At 39.5% G+C, this 16,993-nt stretch overlaps 1 protein-coding gene across 1 annotated transcript in view; it reads right to left on the bottom strand.

Moving 5' to 3' along the window:
* Positions 1-16,660, bottom strand: part of ACSS3 (acyl-CoA synthetase short chain family member 3) — a gene marked incomplete at both ends in the record, with an annotated part of 153,865 nt that extends 137,205 nt beyond the window's left edge. Inside the window, one exon of the mRNA XM_079714394.1 lies at positions 16,353-16,660. Coding sequence (XP_079570520.1) covers positions 16,353-16,660 — 308 coding nt within the window. The remainder of the gene's footprint in view (positions 1-16,352) is intronic.
* Between the last annotated feature and the right edge of the window lie 333 nt (positions 16,661-16,993).

Below are 16,993 nucleotides of genomic sequence, written 5' to 3'. Positions count from 1 at the left end.
TCTAAATGTTCCGTAAGGAAAAAGACTGTGGAGTCTTATTCACAATATTTATTAATATTTTTGGACAAATATTTTGACAATATACATCAGAAAGTGTATAATTTCTCTTTGACCCAGAAATCTTCTAAGAATTCATCAGCAAGAAGGAAGGAAAGAAAGAAACAGAGAGAGACAGATGGAGAGTCAGACACAGGGACAGAGAAATCTTTGGAACGCTGTGTCCAAAAAAGCAAGTATTTCTGCAAGTAAACAGAAACCACCCAAAAATCAACTGGAAGGGATTGTGAAATAAATAATCTTACATTCACCCAATGTTTAAATATTCTGCATACACTAAAAATCATGAAATAGAATAGAGGAATGGAAACATCACAACTTATTCCAAGTGGGAAAATGAGTTATCAAACAATATGAACGGTATAATTCCATTTTTCTGTAAGAACAAAAATAGAGACCCAGAGAGTCAAACAGACTGACAAACAGACAGAGATAATAGATTTTTAAAAGGCACAACACATACACATACAAAAAATATGTGTGGGGCTTCCCTGGTGGCACAGTGGTTGAGAGTCCGCCTGCCAATGCAGGGGACACGGGTTTGTGCCCCGGTCTGGGAATATCCCACATGCCGCGTAGTGGCTGGGCCCGTGAGCCATGGCTGCTGAGCCTGCGCGTCCGGAGCCTGTGCTCCGCAACGGGAGAGGCCATGGCAGTGAGAGGCCCGCGTACCGCAAAAAAAAAAAAAAATGTGTGTACAAAAACTGGTGGTGAATCTGAATAAGGTTTGCAGTCTAACTGTATTGTACAAATGTCAGTTTTGGTTTTGATAATGTACTATAGTCATGTAAGATGTTACCGTTGGGGAAAGCTGAGTGATGGGTATAAATGACCTCTTTCTACTATTTTTGTAACTTCTTATGAGTCTACAATTATTCCAAAATAAAAATTTAAAAAGAAAATAAAAGACTGAAGGGAAATATACCGACTATACCAAGATATATACTAAGAATTATTTACATATTGAACTATAATTGATATTCCACCTATTTTGGCTTTCCTGAGTTTGTCTAATTAAAACTTAAAGTAATACTGCACCTTTGTGGGGGAAAAGCATAAACCTAAATTTCAATCAGAATTACTTTTGAATAAAAAATGTCAATGAAAAGTAATTCAAAACTTAGATCTCAAACCTAGGCTTTGTGATTATAAAACCTCTGCTCTTTTACCTAAGCCAGATTATATAACCTCCAATTTCCCACTTTCACTCTCACCAAAACAACTTTACACATACACAGAAACTAAATCCAACTTAACCAACCAGATACCACTGAGTGTAAGTTAAAACATTAAGAAAAGTAACCTACTGTACAGCACAGGGAACTCTACTCAGTGCTCTGTGGTGACCTAATGGGAAGGAAATTCAAAAAAGAGGGCATATATGTATACGTATAGCTGATTCACTTTGCTGTACAGTAGAAATTAACACTACACTATAAAGCAGCTATACTCCAATAAAAATTAATAAAAAAAGAAAAGTAGACAAAATTTTTATTGTCTTTTTTCCCTAGTTTCATCATCAAAAAATCTAAGAACAAGGTCACAAACTGTATCTTTGCTCTATCCTTGCCAATTCTCACACTATCTACATATCATATCATAGATAAAACATTTCCACTCACATTTCGATAATTTGAAACTTGGACACAGTGCAGCCTGCTCAATTATCCAAGAGTTCATTATCCAGCTGGTGCTAACCAAGCCCATTATGTCTCTTTATTCTCTTTTTTGTTACTTGTCTTTTCTTCACCTTCCTGTGTGTAAGCATCTCTAGCAGAAAATGAGAGGCTACACAAAGGGATAAAATTAAAATTGGTTGACTTTTATCTATTAAAGGATTCGCTGGTTACAAAATGGCCACTGTTCATCAAAATGTGAGCCTGAATGCTCTAGTTACTCACACCTCAACAGTCAAAGGTAATTCAGAGTAGACTGTAAAATAAAAGCAAATTTTATTACCCATATTTTCAGAAAATAATAACTACGTAGTTCATATCACTCATGATTACTCTCCTTTTATTAAACAGGAAAATGAAAGCTATCTTATTACAAGCAAAAACACTTTTTTTCTTTGATGTATGAAATCATACCTCAAAGCTATACTCTACCTGGACTCTCATTCAGCACCTGGAATAGTGCCTGGCATGTAGGAGGCATTCAAACATTTGATGAGTGAACAAGAGAAAGAAAGAGAGAATAAATGAAGGAACAAATGAGTTAGGAATGGATAAGTTCTAGAGCCAAAAAACTCCACTTTTAACAGGTCAACAAACGTGTGTGTGTGTGTCTGTGTGTGTGCATCTGACTTGTTTTTAAATCTGTTAACACCAGTAGTATGAGGATAAAACAGGATTAACTGGAGAGGAAATATGACACAATGAGAAGCTGATACACTCTAAAGTCTAACAGATTTGGTTTTTCATCCAAGATCTGCCACCTGCATTCTAAGTGAACATGAGCTAGTTACTTAACTTTCCCTAAATTCTTCTTTAAAAAAGTATTCTCTTGAGAAGTTAAAAAACTATGGTAAGGAGTATTACTGGTGCTATTCTTACTGTGATAATATATTTTGTATTGTGTAACACTTCAACACACACTCACAAACACACTCACATATGTGCATGCACACACACTCATACAAGTACACATGTACAGAGTAAAATCATCTTTTAGGATTTAAGAGATTTTGATTTGAGTATTATTATTTCCATCAAATACAGTATTTGAAATAACTAGATATTTAATAAGAAAAAGAAAATCTTCCTAATTAAATTTTTTTTCTAATTATAAATTTTAAAATTAATCCTTTTATAAGTTAATTAAACTAAGGAAAGGAAATTTCATTAAGTTGGATCTACTAAGGCTGTAACAACAAATTACATTTCAAACAGTTCTTGAAATATTCGGGTGAAATGAGATGTTTAGAGTAGATATATGTAGAAGATCTTGAGCAGTCAAAACTCAACATTTTAAAATAATAATAAAGTCAGTTTTGCATTTTTCTAAAATTCAAGCTTTTACCAGATTAAGATCAGCTTTTATTCCCAACAATGTAAACATTAACATTTTTATCATTTGTGGCAATACCATAAATGTATCCTAGAGAAATAATATTTTTATGTTATCTCATAGCTGTCACTTTTTTTCTTTCTTTTTAAGTTTTTTAAATGGAGGTATAATCAACATATAACATTATATTAATTCCAGCATATAACATAATGATTCGATATTTGAGTACACGGTATACAAATTTTTTTTCTTTTCTTTTCTTATGATGAGAACTTTTAAATTTTACTCTCTTAGCAACTTTCAAGTATGCAATTCAGCGTTATTAACTGTAGTCACCACGCTGTCCATTACACTCCAGGACTTATTTATCTGGCAACTGGAAGTCTGTACCTTTTGACCACCTTCACTCATTTCACCTACGCCCAACCCCCTCCCCTTTGGCAACCACCAGTCTGTTCTCTGCATCTATGACCTTAGTTTTTGTTTTGTTTCGTTATTTGTTTTGGTTTTTAGAATCCACATGTAAGTGAAATCATATAATATTTGTCTTTTATTACTTTTAACCATTGGGCTTTCTTTGGTAAATAAAATTTGGTTTATCTGGTTAAGATATTTACTAAAAAAAAAAAAAAGACTAAAAAATGATAATCTGGTAACATGATACTGATACAACTCTTAAATCTGAAATTCTTGGAACCTGATATGTGCCAAGACAACTTTCCCAGTCCATACTCACATGGGAACTTGGTCTGTACCATATAAGTAAAGTATTACCCTCCTTGCAGTATGTGTGTCTTTGGCTTGAGGACTCGATAAATATGTTGAAGAGAAGCAAAAGGAGCCAACTGCCTCATAATAAAACTTAGACTCATGAAGACAAGAAAATTTCAGACCCTCTGATGCCTAGACAGAAAGAAGATTCATGGATCATTTTGGGTCTCAGTGGGATGGATGATTCAGGTAATACCTACCTGTAATTTATATAAGAACCTAGATTTAGAAGATGGATTAAGAAGGTTAATCTCTATGTGGTGAAGTTTTAAAATCAGTTTGATGGATATATACAAGGTTATGTGCATTCCACTGCAGAGATAACAACAAAGTTGACTGAGATCTGACCCCTGCCCTTCTATCACCTAGTTGTGATTTTGTTAATTACTGGTAAGAGAAAAGTATCAGTGGAGTATGAGCTTATATAGTGGGTGTATAGTGACTAAATGGAGATGGGAATTGAGCATTCTTTGCCAAACTAGCTTAAAGGGAAATAAGATTCAAGGTGATGGGCTATTTAGGAAAGAACCATTTGTCAAGAAGACATGTACAAGTTGACTCTGGGAAAACAGTGAAGATTTACATTCCACTAAAATGAGAGGAGAGTGGAAGACACATAGAAACCTAGGAGACAAATGGGAGAAAGGAAGTTACATCTCTGATTAAAATTTTTTTAAAATTTTAACATTGTTCTCATTCCTTTGCACTTTCTAGGTACAGTCATATGACAACCAGACAGAAGAAGTTAAAGAGTGTAGTCACAACTCATTACCAAAATTAGGCTTTTACGACGTGACCCAATGGGTGTGAAAAATGAAGTCTACTGCTATATTACAAGTCACTTAATCTCTCTGTCCTTTAGTTTACACAGTCATAAAAATGCATTATAACTAAACCTATCTCACAAGGCGTCAGAAGGATTCAAAAAATACATAGAGTCTCAGCATAGCGTCTGACCCAGAGCAAGTGCTCCATAATTAGCGACGGCTATTGTACTGCCATGGGTGTTATTACTGTTGTTATTATTATCATTATTGAGAGGCATGCCTCAGTTTTAAAGAAAGGAATGAATAGCTCAGTCATGAGCTAGAGAATAATCACATGTGAGTTTCCTTCTCAATCTATTACAGACTCTCCAAATATTATTGTGTATCACCCCCTAAACACTCAAAGGAAAATTTAACATTTTTAGATCATTTGTTCCCCAAAGTTTTGCAACACCTATGGTATAACACAGATAAGTGAGACAGCCCACAACTCATGGTCCTTGTACTGGATTTCAAAAATAAGATATTCATACTGGAGCCAAGAGACACAGATGCAATATGATTCCTAAAAATACTCATCTCTGCACTTAACATACGCCATTTATCAAGGCCTGTCCACCTGCACTAGGATCAAGATGAAAAGCAATGAAAGCAAAACAGCAAAGAATACTATACTTGAATGTATTAAACAAAGTAATCAAAATCAACAACTTCCATAATTACAAACATACAACAAGTCCTAGTATTTTCTTTTACTGAGAAGTTGGAGGGAAAATTTTCAAATATTCATAATTAGATGAATTAACTAGGCTACTTATCACCATATTCTCATAAAAATAATGTTAAAGCATACTACAAGCAATGAGTAATGTGGTCATTATAGATTTTCCTTAAGCCAGAAAACCAACACAGCATTTTTAAGAGAAGGGCTTAATATTGTTTTCTACTGTCCAGGAAACATTTCTAAAGTAGGTAACAATTAATATAAAGTCCCTCTCCCACCACTTTTGGGACTGTTGTACACATTTTAAATATTTTATATAAAAAAACAGTTTATTTTTTCAAAGAACATCAATCTATTATTCCAGATATAATAGAGATATTTTCCAAATGTTTCTGACATGTAGATCCAGATTTTTTAAATTACTTTTAGTGGTTTCAGTGGAGAAGAGGTAAGAAAAGAAAAAAAAAAAAAACTAAAATTAACTAAGACAATTATTATAGAAACAATATAATGTAGTATATATTTAGATAGAGTACAGACACTAAATTCAGACTGCCTGGGTTCAAATCCTAGATCTGCTACTTACTAGTTTTATACGTTTAGTCAAGTTTCTTAAATTCTCTGTATCTCCATTTCCATACCCACTAAACGAGAATAAAAGGTACCTGACGTCACAGGGTTGTTAGAAATATTAAATAAATTCAAGTACTTAAATAAATTTAAGTACTTAGTATTGTATCTGGCTCATAGCATGGATACCATAAAGCTTAGCTGTTCTCACTATATGCTGGACACTCACTATTTATGTACATGAGCAAACTTACTCATTCTAACAGTCCTAGAAGTTATTATTATAGATTATACATATATTGTTGATTTCACGATCAATAAAGATAGGCTGGATTACACACAGTAACAATGGCAAACTCTCAACAACTTGAAAAAACGTTTACTTCTCACTCATGCAACTTTACTGAGGCTTCAAGTGGACTCTCGGAAGCATTGTTATCTATGCATTTTTGTTCAGCAATCCAGGCTACAGGTGCTTCCACGACGGATCTGACAGACCAGAGGGGACTAAGGATTGAAGCACTGGCCACTAAATGTTTCACCAGGAAGTGACACGCCTTAGTCTGGTTGCATTAGCCAAAGCTAATCACATAACCACGCCTGGGTGAGGAAATCCAGTCCTCCTGTGTGCTCAAAAGTAGAGAACAGACATTGATGAACAATAATACCCACCACAGTCCCCATTTTATAATTATTTGGGACAATGTATTGTTCAAAGAGTGGGGCCTAAGTTTTAACCCAGATCAGTTTGTTTTTCTCCACTAATAATGATCCTCGGGGCTTCCCTGGTGGCGCAGTGGTTGAGAGTCCGCCTGACGATGCAGGGGACGTGGGTTCGTGCCCCAGTCCGGGAGATCCCACATGCCGCGGAGTTCCTGGGCCCGTGAGCCATGGCCGCTGAGCCTGCGTGTCCGGAGCCTGTGCTCCGCAACGGGAGAGGCCACAACAGTGAGAGGCCCGCGTACCGCAAAAAAAAAAAAATAATAATAATAATAATAATGATCCTCAATAGTTTTTTTCTCCTACCCACCAAAATAGCTTATCGCAGGGGTCCCTAACCCCTAGGCCAGGACCAGTAGCGGTCCGCTGCCTGTTGGGAACCGGGCCACGGAGCCGGAGGTGAGCAGTGGGCTAGCGAGCTCAGCCTCATCTGCTGCTCCCGGCCGCTCCCCATTGCTTGCGTTACCACCCGAACCATCCCCCCACAGCCCTCGCCGTCTGTGGAAAAACTGTCTTCCACAAAACTGGTCCCTGGTGCCAGAAGGTTGGGGACCACTGGCTTATCGTACAAATTCCCATTAGTAACAGTGACAAACTTCATTCAGCCTTGATTAAGCAGGGAGAGTTGGGAAGAAGGCAATGTCAGGGCATTTGTGGTTTAAAAAAGTGCTAAATTCTCAACTAAGAATTGATGAAACTTTACGAAATCTTTAAAAAAGTGTGGAGAGAAAGCAAAGTGAGATTAGTGCAAAAGTAGATTTTTCTAAGCTCCGATGCATTTGCCTATGGTTATTTTAGCAAACAGTCAATAATAATGATTTTATGTCCCTTCGACTACTAAATTTTTTTTACCATTTTATTGTACTAATTTTTTTTTGCACAAATATCTATATTGATCATGTCTACAGCAGATACTGAGCATTCCTTCTTCTCCCTTAATCTACCCAAATTTCTTTTACTTAACTGATGTCACTTGGGAGACATCTTAAAAATTATACTTGGGAAATGTTGTTATTCTAACATCAAAACCTAAGGAGAACGTATTCCTATTGTCCAGAGTTATCTCTTAAATCAAAGACCTACAGACTTTAGATGCGTTTCTTCCACTGAGAGCAACTTATATGTTAAATCAGTAAAATTCACTACTTACCTACAAGTTATAAATCAAACACTATCCTTCTCTAACAATGTATTTGAAAAACCTGTTTTCAGCTATTCTAAGATTTTCCACTGGACTATTTCAAACTGGAAACTCTTAAACTTCAATTTTCCTAGATAGTATAAGAATAATACTTCTCCTTTCTATGCACTGTCGCTTACCTCATTTGGCCATAATACCAGCAAAAGTTTATATAATTCATACTTTTTACAAGTTCTCTAGCCACATGGTTTAAATAATTAATTTCTACATTCAGATGTGCTTCCTAAAACTGCAATTTAAAGAAGTTATTACATTCATATGTACTATCACAAAGATTCATTAGCCTCCCACACATTTCTCTCACAAATGTCACACCACAATGGGAAGCAATGATCTCCCTCATGGAGTTGCTGCTTAAGCAGAAATTCTTTAAAAAGAAAGAAAAGAAAAAGGAGGAGGAGGAGGAGGCGAAGGAGAAACAAATAATTTCAACCACTGGATTTTTTCTTTCTCAACTAACAGTATATAGCCTGAACAAAGGAAAAGTAAGCCACCTTCCAGGAGGTGATAAGAGTCTGGACTTTCTCCCACACTTGGTCACAGCTGGTTGAATTTCCATTGTTCATTGATTGCGCCATTTGTCAGGCAATCCATCCTTGCTTATGTAATCATAGCATTCCAGTAGTTCACTCTGTTCTGTCCTGAACGTTCAGCAGCATGACAGAGAAAATTACACACAGAACAGCACCAAGCCGCTGACCTTTAGAATATAAAATAAGGCCAATCTTTTGAAATTGGTCTTTGTTGATGAGGTTATCTGAGGGACAGTATCTCTAACAGGCCATTTTTCATGCTGACCAGGTACCTTCATAAAATATTTTTTATTTATAAAAAATGATAATTTAAATTTTAAATATACCTGTACTGTGCACAATGTTATGAATAAATTCATTTCATTTAGAGTTTGTCAAAAGGGGACACATTTTTCATCTCTAGATAAAACTCTCACCTTCAAACCAGAATTAAATATAATTTTAATAATACCTGATAAATACGAAGGAAATTTTACAGGAAAGAAAGAAAGAGAGAGAGACTGAATTTCTGAAACAGCTTAACGTGGCTGACTAATTGTTTGCCAAAGAATCAAAATTCAGTAGAGGAATTAAATTACTTTCTGATTATATAAAGTCCACATTATATTTGTTTTCTTTTGAAAGAATGTCAAACTCAGAAAAGTTGCAAGTACAAGATAAAGAACTTCCCTCCCTCTGAACCACTTATTGACATGATGTCTGAAACCCCAGAATAATTTAATAAAATCAACAAATCTTAGTTCCTTCATCTTTTTTTAACTGTCTCCTTATCTTCCCTGTCAAACTTACAATCAAATGCTTAGATATCTAGCTCACTAGAATCTCTGCAATATACAACAAGAACATATAGATCTGCTGAGTAGCTTTTTACTCCATCTTTTAGACTTTTCCATTTTGTTTCTTCCATGAACTTGTGGTATCTAAAGAAAAAAAAAAAAAGAAAAGAAACCACACAAAGTTCAACTTGTAAAAACACAGAGTCCTGTTGATGGGGAACAGGTTTCAAAATAAGGAAAATTCCCTTGATTCCTATTTCACAGATTTCTTCACTTCTGCCATTAAACAAAGGATTCTCCTAAAGGGGGAGGTGGGGAAAGTAAAGATATTGAGGAAACTATTTTTCAGGTAACCCAGACACCTCCACACGGTATCATCTTGTCTTCCCTTCCTGTCACTGTCAAACATCTCCATGGACTCTTTTTGCCTACCATCAGTTCACCCTGTAATGCAGGATTCTGGCTTTGGCTTTCATCTCTCCATTGACATCGCATTATTAAAAGTCACTGAGGAGGGCTTCCCTGGTGGCGCAGTGGTTGAGAGTCCGCCTGCCGATGCGGGAGACACGGGTCCGTGCCCCGGTCCGGGAGGACCCCACATGCCGCGGAGCGGCTAGGCCCGTGAGCCATGGCCGCTGAGCCTGCGCGTCCGGAGCCTGTGCTCCGCCACGGGAGAGGCCACAACAGTGAGAGGCCCGCGTACCGCAAAAGAAAAAAAATAAAAAGTCACTGAGGATCCCTGAGTCAAAACTGCTATCCTTCAATCCTCAATAGCCTCAAAAAAAACATCTCTCGACCCCTTTACCGCTACTGACTTGCCCTATTTTTATCTCTTCTCTCCCTCTTACTCCATGGCACAAAAACATCCTGCTGTTCCTTCTCCTACTTCTTTGAACAAGGCTCATTCACTCTCATAGGTTTTTTTTCCCCTTCCACTTGTCTTCCAAGTTCAGTTTTTAGTATTTTTTTTCTTTCTCTCTCTCTCTCTCTCTCCTCTTTCTCCCTCTAAATTGCTCTCTCTCTCTCCCCACTTGGCATTCACCAAGCTTCAGCTTTCACCTCTTTACAAATTTCAGTCAAATCTATAATTCTACAAGTCCTCGCCAAGTTTTCAACTCATTATCTTTAATTTCACAATCAATTCCTCCACCTGGATATCTGAGTCAAATTGTCACGTTTACCATAACTTCTTTACTTCCCTACACCCCACTGCCAGGCAGTCACTATGTCTAATTTAGCTTGGGACAGCAGTCACTCAGTTCCAGCCAAGTGTTGAAATGCAAGAATGCTGACTCACTGCTGACAGATATTCTGCTTTTTTTTTTTAAGAGAAGCCCCCAAAAACTGAATCATTAAAGGAATTTTAGATTTTAGATGAAATCTTCCAATGTTTAAATACCGACAACTACTTCAAAAAGCAAACAAATAAAAAACACCTGGGTCACACAAAACCTGTCTGCAGGATTACAATCAGGTTGTGATTTACAGCCTAAGAAGTGAATGCAAATGTCTTAGCTTCTATTTCAAGCCTTCCAAAACCATCCTGAAACTACCTTCTGAATTCGAGTACAAGTAACTCAAAATAACCACTAGAAGCCAACTGGTCTACTGTTCATTCTATCCTACAAGCATATTTGGTTCTTTCTCACCGCTATCCCTCTGTCATGTCTGTTCTGCACACAGAAGTGTTTTTCTTTCTAAGTCCTACTTTAAGATTGAGTTTAAATGCTATCAGTTCCCTGAAAACTTCCTGGACCCTATTAGCTTATATATTCCAAAGACATTAGTACCTAGTACTGTGTGTCAGGCACAGTCCTAGACGTTTTACATGCTCCCCACCACCATTATAATCCTAAGAAATTGATACTATCATCATTCTTATTTTATTCTTCTTCAATAAGGATACTGAAGCCTGTCCAAAGCAAGTGGTGGACCTGGGGTTGAACGCAAACATTTCTTGTTCCAGTGCAGAAAGAAAAGTAGTAAATTCAAGTTTTGATCATCTACTATGTGACATGTGTTTTGTGCCAGGAAATTTTTAAATCCTTAACAAGACTCACCAGACCATTTACAATATGGCTCTCTTCTTCTTCTATTATTTCTTGATAATTTCCCTGCCTCACTAGCCTTCTTTCAGTTTCTAGAATTTACTGAGCTACTTCACACCTCACGGACTTTGCACGTGCTGTTTTCTTTGTCTGCAATGTTCCTCTCTCCTTCTGAGTCTAATCTCCACTCATTGTGATATCAGTTTAACCATCATTTCTTCAAGACTCCTACCATGATCCTTCCAGAAAAGATTATGTTAAATCCCCCTATTATTTCATAGTATCTACTGCAACTCTAAATAAATAGGTTTTTAATTATTTAATGTATGTCTCCCCTACCGCTGTGCAGTGAGTTTCTCCACTATCTCTTTCATCATTTTCTCTGTACTATACACACAGTGAGTGAATGATTGGTGTCTTTCTCACTTATGAGCCATTTTAAGACCTGGAGGGATTAAACAACCTTTATCTCATAGCTAGTAAGAAACTGATATCTTGCATGTTAACCTAAACAATTTCCATTATAGAGATGTTAACCAAGCAGAAATCATTTTCCAATAATCTGCATTTAGTCAGAGACTTTTCCTTTTCAGCTTATAGTCACTGTTAATGCATATTAAATTCTAAACCAAACAGTATGTGAGAGTCTGATCATTGAATGTGGTTTAAATAAAAATAAACTAAAACAGAATTGCAATGCTTTCAAAGAAAGGGATAAGGGATGACGCAGACTGAAGAGTTAACCACAATGCATGCAAAAGTGAATTGCCTAATTCTTCAGAGTGGCAGCTGGATTTCAATTTCAGGAAAGGCAGCAGGATGTCTAATTCATCAGGAGAAAATAACCAAAGCATCCACTCTGTTGTTCCAGGATTAGAGAAATTACTAGGAGTTCTAATTGCTTCACCTTATATTGCAGTTCTCTACTGAAGTCTCTATAATAGAGAATTTAGTCCCCCCAAAGCTAGGTGTCAACAATGTGCATTAACCAACAAACTGTGAGGAAAGGTGGTTCTTCACATGTTCCTAAAGCACCTACATGTAATATGTCTTTCAAAGATCTCAGCGATTACAGTCCCAGAAATGTGTTTTACAGGGCTATTGCCTACAATAGAAAGTCCCTAGTATATCATCCTTAAAGATTTCTATTCCATGCTCACACTACTGCATTTGTAAACTACTATTGGGTAGTTTACGCCATTATAAAAGCTAATATGCATTACTATTTATGTGTTGGGGCTCTTGGTAGGCCTGTAGATTCGGAGGGGAGTTTACTTTCATGAAAAATGAACAGACAAGCTTTTAATGAGGAAAGAGAATCCCTCTTGCCTCTCGGAAGCCAAAGGGCATCAGAGATCTTGACTACACCTGTGTCAGCTCCACCTAGAAGAGAACAATTAGCCGTAGCAACCCCCCCTCATTTTACTTAAGAACTTGGCAGTCAACATCTCCCTTCCCCCATCCCAGCTTCAAAAAGAAGTAAGCAAAGCACCTTCACATCAAATTGTGCCTGTATCCACTTACCACAGAATCAAAAACCATCAGATCTATGTATCCTGTTATCTGACTATCACTTTTCAAACTCATATGTCTGTTCTGTCCTAGAATCTAGGGACATAAATTTAAAAAAAAAAGACATTTGTCCTGCCCTTGAGTTTACCCTTTCAGAAAAAGGTTAACCAATGAGAAATATCTGCAAATAGGATTCAGATTGAAACCACGTATTGAATGAAGTTTCAGATGAGATGTATGGTCTGCTGCGCCTACTTGCCTCCCCGACTCTGCTCTGCCAACCAAACTCCTCAGTAAGACGGAATCACACTGCTAAAATAAATACAGACTCAAAGACGTATCTGTTATTCACTTTGATCTGTTGGGCTGCTGTAAAACAGGTACAACCATGTGATTCCAAGAGTACAAAGACAAAGAATTCAGATACAATATTGTCAAATGTCAGGGATCTACAATGTACTGAATTTTTGAAAATACCTACAAGAACCCTTTGACAAAAATCCTCATTAAAAAAGGAACATTTTATGCATACAAAATTTTTTTAATTAATTAATTTATTTGTTTTTATTTGGGGCTGTGTTGGGTCTTTGTCACTGCACGCGGGCTTTCTCTAGTTGCAGCGAGAGAGGGGCCACTCCGTGCTGCTGTGCGTGGGCTTCTCACTGCTGTGGCCTCTCCATCGTGGAGCACAGGCTCCAGGCACGCGGGCCCCAGCAGTTGCGGCACGCGGGCTCAGTAGCTGTGGCTCGCGGGCTCTCTACAGCACAGGCTCAGTAGTTGTGGCGCACGGGGCCTAGTTGCTCCGCGGCATGTGGTATTCCCCCGGACCAGGGCCCGTACCCATGTCCCCCTCATTAGCAGGCAGACTCCCAACCACTGCACCACCACGGAAGCCTGCATACAATTTTTTAAAATTTAGGCAAGCAACTAGAAATTAAAAAGAGAAAAAAACATCAAGAGAAAATCTCCAGATCTTAAATGTCTATCTGATGGACACTTTGATTTCCACATTCTCTGCACTCCCTTGAGCCCTCACCAACTTCAACTAATCCTCTAGAAACCTGCCCTTTCCTTTCCATTGCCACCATTGGCAGTGGTCTGACCATTGCCTTAGGTCTGGCCCTCATTGGTTTTTACTTGGAATATCCCAGGGACTTCTTAATTGGGTTCTCTGCACACAGTTTTATGTGAAGGATGCTCACGTAAATAATCTCAGTTCCATACTTTATGACAGATATATGGACATAGAACTTTTTGAGAACACATTCTTAGGCGAGACAATAATTCTGTGTTTTGATCTGAGAAACACTAGGATTTCCTGTTCTTAAATAATTGTGGTATGAAAGTACAAAGACAACTATTCTTCCTCTAACATTTATAGGGTCTATTTCATTAAGACTTGGTCTTAACTCTTTAATAAATTAATCTTCTTACTAGTTCTACATTTATATACGAGAAAATTGAAGCACAGAGAGATTAAGCAACTTGCCTATGAACACACAGCCAGTAACTCTAAGGGCCAGAACTCAAACTCAAAATTCCGGCACCAGATACCACGCTATTGACCATCAAGACTCCTACCCCTCCCGCTTCACCGCATGCATACTGGGTGCTTGGGCCACTGTCCAGCACATAAGAGAGGATCTGAAAACTCCTCTGAAACACTACTGAAAAAATTGAACTGGATGGGGAAATGTGCTCAGATTCTAAAGATAAAACCACGTAAACAGCTCCAAATAATCAACAGAGGACAGAGCATGGTGGTGACAGAGAACAGTCTCCATCAAGATGTCTTTCTCCATTTTAGGTTCCTACTTTCAACAAGAAGGCATTTGTCGCCATCATCAAAAAATCTACAAACAATAAATGCTGGAGAGGATGGGAATGTAAATTGATACAGCCACTATGGAGAACAGTATGGAGGTTCCTTAAAAAACTAAAAACAGAACTACCAGGTGACCCAGCAATCCCACTACTGGGCATATACCCTGAGAAAACCATTATTCAAAAAGAGTCATGTACCACAATGTTCACTGCAGCTCTATTTACAATAGCCTGGACATGGAAGCAACCTAAGTGTCCATTGACAGATGAATGGATAAAGAAGATGTGGCACATATATACAATGGAATATTACTCAGCCATAAAAAGAAATGAAATTGAGTTATTTGTAGTGAGGTGGATGGACCTAGAGTCTGTCATACAGAATGAAGTAAGTCAGAAAGAGAAAAACAAATACCGTATGCTAACACATACATATGGAATCTAAAAAAAAAAAAAAAATGGTTCTGAAGAACCTAGGGGCAGGACAGGAATAAAGACGCAGACCTACTAGAGAATGGACTTGAGGACACGGGGAGGAGGAAGGGTAAGCTGGGACGAAGTGAGAGAGTGGCATGGACTTACCTATACCACCAAATGTAAAATAGCTAGCTAGTGGGAAGCAGCCGCATAGCACAGGGAGATCAACTGGGAGCTTTGTGACCACCTAGAGGGGTGGGATAGGGAGGGTGGGAGGGAGACACAAGAGGGAGGAGATATGGGGATATATGTGTATGTATAGCTGATTCACTTTGTTATAAAGCAGAAACTTAACATACCATTGTAAAGCAATTATACTCCAATTAAGTTGTTAAAAAAAAAAAAGAAGGCATTTGTCAAATGCAAACCTGACCATGTCATTCCCCCATCTCACTGCTGGGAACTTGGAAATGGTAGTGGGAAACCCCACTGCAGTGTTTTGCAAACTTTTACAGGAAACATCTCTCCCTAATGGCTAGCAGATGAAAGCAACCACACTCTTAAGGCCCGTGGCCCAAAGAGCAGCCACAACTCTTGAGTTCTGACGGTGTGACTCACCCTTAATACTCTGGCAAGTTTGACATTTATTCTACAAATGTATCTCTGTTTGTTACAATATAAAAACAATGTTTATAACTGCAACTCTAGGAGGAGAACGAAAAACAAAAAACTTCATTCCTACCATGATTTCTAGCACCACCTACCTGTATGCATATCCTTTCTGGGTACCCCGTACCGCAGCTTCATATACAGGACAGGGCTGTGGACCTAATCCGAGCTACTTGGCATGATACCTAAATCCCTTCCCAAACCAACCCCTGACTCACCAGCACCCTTTCCCACCTCTCCAGCCAACACAATTATTCGCAACCATATCAACAGTCAAATTTCAACCTGTGTTCCACCTCGTGGACTTTAATAATTAGGACCTTGTGGACTTTGAGAAGACATATCCACCCTTCCAAACCCTACTTAGGTGTGATCTTATTGAAGTCGTTCTTCCTCCGAGTGTGTGGATACTTAGTAACACTCCCCTAGTTTATCCCTCGTCTTGCACTTGTTTCCCCGTGGCTGCTTCCCACACTAGACTGTGCTGTCCCTGGGTGCTGGCTCTTGCTCAACTAAGCAGAGCCCTGCCATACGGGTAAATTTCTGGTCTATAGGAAGCGGGGCTCACAATAGGTAACCGAATCCTGCAGGACAAGGCAAAAGAGCTGACTACGAAATTGAAATTAAACACAAATTAAAAGGTCTGAGCACATCTCCAGTCGCATTCTCTTTCCCAAAAGAACTCCAGGTTCCGGTGCAGGGGACGCCAAGTCTTGGCACCCAAGGGAGGGGGGTGGGCGAAGGCTTCACTTACCAACTGGTGGAAGGCGAATGTCTGTTCTCCAGCGTTTTGGTCCAGGGCTTGTACCAGCTGATCTGCTCCGCGGCTTTGCCCCAGAACCTCTCGGGGTCGGCCACCGAGGCCGTGAAGTGGGTCTTGTACTCGCAGCCGCCCGAGGACAGCGCCCGGCAGCCCCGGCCCCCGAGAGCGCCCCGTGGGCCGGGGGCCACGTACGCCCTGCGGGCCGGGCCGGCTCCCCGGGAGGGAGACGACGCGGGCAGGGACCCCCCGAGTCCCCCGGCGCCGGTGACTTTCCGACACTGCAGCCAAGATGGCTTCATCGCTGCCGGCGGCGCCCCCTCTGCAGGCTGCGCTGCCCGCGGTCCCGAGCCCACTCCTCGGGCGACCCCTGGGGCGCTCGCGACTTCCTGGGGCCCGAGGGGAGCAGGCGGGAGGCGGGGGCAAATTCCGAGGTGTGCCCAGAGCCCGGGAGTTTGGAAGTCACACTGGAGTCGCCGGGAAAAACCGACCTGGAGCGGCGGGGAAAGCCACAGGCTGCAGCGGGGGCGGGGAGGGGGCTCACAGCGTCCTCGCGCGCGGCTAGAGCGGCGCCGCGCGAAACCCGACGCCTCCGCGCGTCTCCAGCTCCGCGACTTCGCCTGGAAAACCGCCCT

This window comes from Hyperoodon ampullatus (assembly GCF_949752795.1).
Source record: "Hyperoodon ampullatus genome assembly, chromosome: 11".
In the NCBI taxonomy this organism is placed as follows: domain Eukaryota; kingdom Metazoa; phylum Chordata; class Mammalia; order Artiodactyla; family Ziphiidae; genus Hyperoodon; species Hyperoodon ampullatus.
The sequence above is the reverse complement of the archived record's forward strand: the minus strand, read 5'-3'. Positions and strand labels throughout refer to the sequence as shown.